At 35.6% G+C, this 4,264-nt stretch overlaps 1 protein-coding gene across 1 annotated transcript; it reads left to right on the top strand.

The window, feature by feature from the left end:
* Positions 1-342: 342 nt before the first annotated feature.
* On the top strand, positions 343-3,411 carry LOC122047057 (COMPASS-like H3K4 histone methylase component WDR5B). Its single transcript, XM_042608090.1, has 2 exons — positions 343-1,081; positions 2,874-3,411. Exons 1-2 carry the CDS (start codon positions 404-406, stop codon positions 3,156-3,158), a joined length of 963 nt encoding a protein of 320 aa, XP_042464024.1. The 5' UTR covers positions 343-403; the 3' UTR covers positions 3,159-3,411.
* Positions 3,412-4,264: the final 853 nt, after the last annotated feature.

Genomic DNA, 4,264 nt, shown 5'->3' with positions numbered 1-4,264 from the left:
TATTATAACTCTTGTAAAATCATAATTGTTATAGTATGAATAGTATTAAAGAAGACAAATATAATAAGTTAATAACTATAAAATCTTAACTACTAGTAGTTACGTATTTTAATTAATATTATAGTAGATACGGGTTTTACCATACGAATTTTTTTAATAGTTAAATTTGCTGAATGATTTATAATTTAATATATGTGACAAATAATACGGAACTATTAATATTTTATATTTTTAAAGAACGAAAGTTATTTTAGGAAAAAAATAATTAAAAATACAGTTCGTTACGGCAAATCGAGATAATCCCTACTATAAATTCTAAAATCGAGTGCTGAAAAGCCGACATTCTCATTGCTCGCTCGGTCTGCAGAAGTACGAAATTTGACTAGGGCATCGAAAGGGTTACATGTCCGCCCCCGTCCCTGGTGGTGCCTCCTCCACCGCGGCGGAGCCGCCTCCCTATCGGCCTTACACTCTCGCGCACGTTCTCACCGGCCATTCGCGCGCCGTCTCATGCGTGAAGTTCTCCAACGATGGCCTCTTGCTGGCTTCTGCCTCTCTCGACAAGACCGTCATCATCTGGTCCGCCAAAACCTTCGCCGCTGTCTCTACCTTGATCGGCCATGCTGAAGGCATATCTGACGTCGCCTGGTCCTCTGACTCCCACTACATCTGCTCTGCCTCCGACGATCGCACGCTCCGCGTCTGGGACGTTCGGCCCCCAACCGACTGCGTCAGGATCCTCCGCGGTCACCTCTCCTTGGTTTTCTGCGTCGACTTCAACCCCCCTTCCGATCGCATCGCCTCCGGCTCGTTCGATCAGACTCTGCGGGTCTGGGATGTCAAGAGTGGCAAGTGCGTCAAGACAATTGAGGCGCACAACGAACCAGTAACCTCTGTCCACTTTATTCGGGATGGATCGATCATCGTCTCAGGTAGCCGTGACGGGTCGTGTAAGATCTGGGACGCGGTGTCAGGGGCGTGCCTCAAGGTGCTTATCGACGACAAGACACCTGCTGTGTCCTTCGCCAAGTTCGCCCCCAATGGAAAGTTTATTCTTATTGCTACCCTCGATGACACCCTGGTAAGATCAATTTTCTTCTTTCATTCCTTTATTTGGGATTGGCATTGCTTATCATCGATTTTACTGTAGATGACCTTGGAAGAATTAGACAATAACCATGTTATTTAATTGAGATAGGGCTAAGGTTAAGGGTTTCATATTCAATTTGTTTTTTTTATAAGATAGAGATAGGGCTCTGTCTGGATTTAATTGAAGAAGCCCATATTTTTTTACCAGGCTCATCAGAATGCGTATCCATTTGGAGAACAGATGATCAGTCTTTTGGTGACATATATGCTTATAGTAGTTTTAGAGGAACATAATAGTGAGGAGGATAACGAGGGCAAATATTGAGGATGAACATGACATAGTTCTTTATTTCTATATAGCGAACACTTCAATGGCGTTATGGGTCTAGATGTTGAAGGTGAACATATTGAAGTAAAGTATGGTGCATATCACACTTGCCCACACATAAAGATTCATGCTAAAGTTTTTTTGGACAACCATAATACTTATCCAATATCTGAACTCTATTCACTCACTTGGATATGTGTGAAGCGATCATACTTTAACACATTATGTTAATGGCTCTTGCAAACTAACTTGACCAGGAGGGAAATTCTTTTGGGTGACAATGCCATTGGATTTTTTGAGTGAAGAGCGAGAGGAAGGGAAGCAAACATTAGATGGGTATAGAATTAGTATGTGTCCATGTATTCCCTTTGACTGGGCTGGTTGTTGCTTACTTGGCAGTTGGTTCAATTAAGTATCACCATCTCAACTCATCTAAGTATAAAGAATGGGTAGTCCATCACCTATATCTTGAAGAGCTCCATCTCGATTCACATCAAGACACATCTTGTAGATATTATTTTTTTTTCTTCTTTTTACTTCACGTGAAGCATTGTTGTTTAACATTGCTTAGTCACTGAGGCTTTAATATTAAATATGCACAAGCAATCATGATGTTGTAGAGTCTTCTCAACAATGTATAAATTTGCACATATGCAATTCACATTAAGTAGTATTTTGTCAATTATATTCCTAACAATGCATCGTGATATATTGTCTATACAAAAGGAAAAAATTACATATTTTCCATATATCACATTCATTAACCTAAGAAATCCTTATGGAAAGTGCTGTTTGTCACTTAGCATGTCAAATTAATGAAATCCATAAATCCATGTAAGAATTTTGCATATGAATTTAAGCAACTCATATAACATAGAATACATAAATATAATAATAAATGTTAATTAGCCTAAGTAATTCTTGATTTCAATCTATGTCATCCATTTATATTTGTTTGTTTATTAGATTGAAATTAGTTTAACAAATTAACCCATCTGTTAGACTTGACATGGACCATCACACCTGATGCACCGTCTAATTTGTGCATTAGGGCATTATAGTAATTGTCATCCACATCAAAATAATGTCGACATCCATCATAAAACAACAACAACTGTGTCGTATCCCATTGGGTAGAGTCGGTTATATAGATCCTTCTACATCATTGGACTCTATCATCTACTATATCATCATCTATATTTAAATAAATATAGACATCCAACATAAAGGAAGTTAGTCTGAAATATAGACGACTATATTTTTGTGATTTCTTTACATATGTTTGGTAAGATGAACACTACTAGTCTTTATTCCCAAGTACAAAGTCGTCAAATTTAACATAACTCAACATTATAGCACTATGTTAGTCTGAAATCTGAAATTGATTTTTTTTAGATCGTCTCCTATTTTTACCTTGTTTCAACCGTTGATTCTCTTTCCAACATTATGCATGCAGAAGTTATGCAATTATGCATTGGGGAAGTTCTTAAAGGTTTATACAGGCCATGTCAACCGACAATACTGCATCACTTCTACCTTTTCTGTCACAAATGGTAAATATATAGTCAGCGGCTCAGAAGATAACTGCGTCTATATATGGGACCTTCAAAGTAAACAGATAATTCAAAAACTGGAAGGCCACACCGACACAGTCATCTCAGTTACTTGTCATCCCATGGAAAACAAAATTGCTTCTGCTGGCCTTCATAATGATAGAACAGTCAGGATTTGGGTTCAATAGTCTGTTTGAGGGTAACAACATAGCTACATCGATCAGATACCAGTGTATCTGTTGCTCTGAGTCACTTGCTTGTTTAAAGGTAACAATAATTGTATCATTTATCTATCAATGTATCTGTTGCTCTGTGAGGAATGTGCTGGTTGGACAGTTCTGCGAAGTCTATGTAAATGTTGAGTTAATGAGGAATTATTTTACGTTTGCTAATGGAATGCAATGGCAATGAGAATAGAAAAAGATTGTCGATTCTTATGAAGTAATTTGTTAACAAAAATAAAAAGAAATTTTTATCTACTTGATATAAGTAATTTTCTCATTTGCTGGAATATTCTCAGTCAAAAAATATAGCTTATTTTCTTCCATGTTTTATTATTGTCAAGCTAAATACATATTTTGGGTCAATCCATTTATTATTGAAGGATTCAATCTTGAAAAAATGTGAATAGTTATAAAAATTGTTTATTTTTTATTCATGAAGGGATTGATCCTAATTATGTATACAAAAATGCTATAAAAAGTTCCCATGATTAAATAAACTAATTGCAACATATTAATAATATTATAGACAAATAATCTTTGGAGTTAGTTATAAAAAATCATTTACGACTTAAAGTTTTAATTGATCATGTAAAGTTATGTGCATTCTTAGATTTAAGTTTTAGAGCTCACCATGAATCTCAAGACTCACATAATTGTGACAATTTTATAGAAATCATAAAATACACAACTTCTTATAACGATGATGTAAGATTTGTTATTCTAAAAAATACATTTCAAAATACTTCTTCTCAAATTCAAAAGAAAATTTATCACTCTATGCTAGTATAATTGTTTATCACAAAATAAATTGATAATGTCAAATGATTTTCATTAGAAAAAAAAAGGTAAAATCATTATCTTAACGGCTCCTTCATAACGACCTCATACTCTCTGAAGGGGATAAATCATGATGGACATTTGCCCTAACGAAACGGTCCTTTGTACGGAAAGATCAAACTCCCAACGAGATATTTTACACCTAAAAATTAACTCTAAGATTTATTAGAGTAACTATCCATATAAGTACTAATTACGTCAACCCGTGGAGGCCTCCATATAATTTTCATGAT

The sequence above is a fragment of the Zingiber officinale genome, chromosome 2B (assembly GCF_018446385.1).
Source record: "Zingiber officinale cultivar Zhangliang chromosome 2B, Zo_v1.1, whole genome shotgun sequence".
NCBI lineage: Eukaryota > Viridiplantae > Streptophyta > Magnoliopsida > Zingiberales > Zingiberaceae > Zingiber > Zingiber officinale.
The sequence above is the reverse complement of the archived record's forward strand: the minus strand, read 5'-3'. Positions and strand labels throughout refer to the sequence as shown.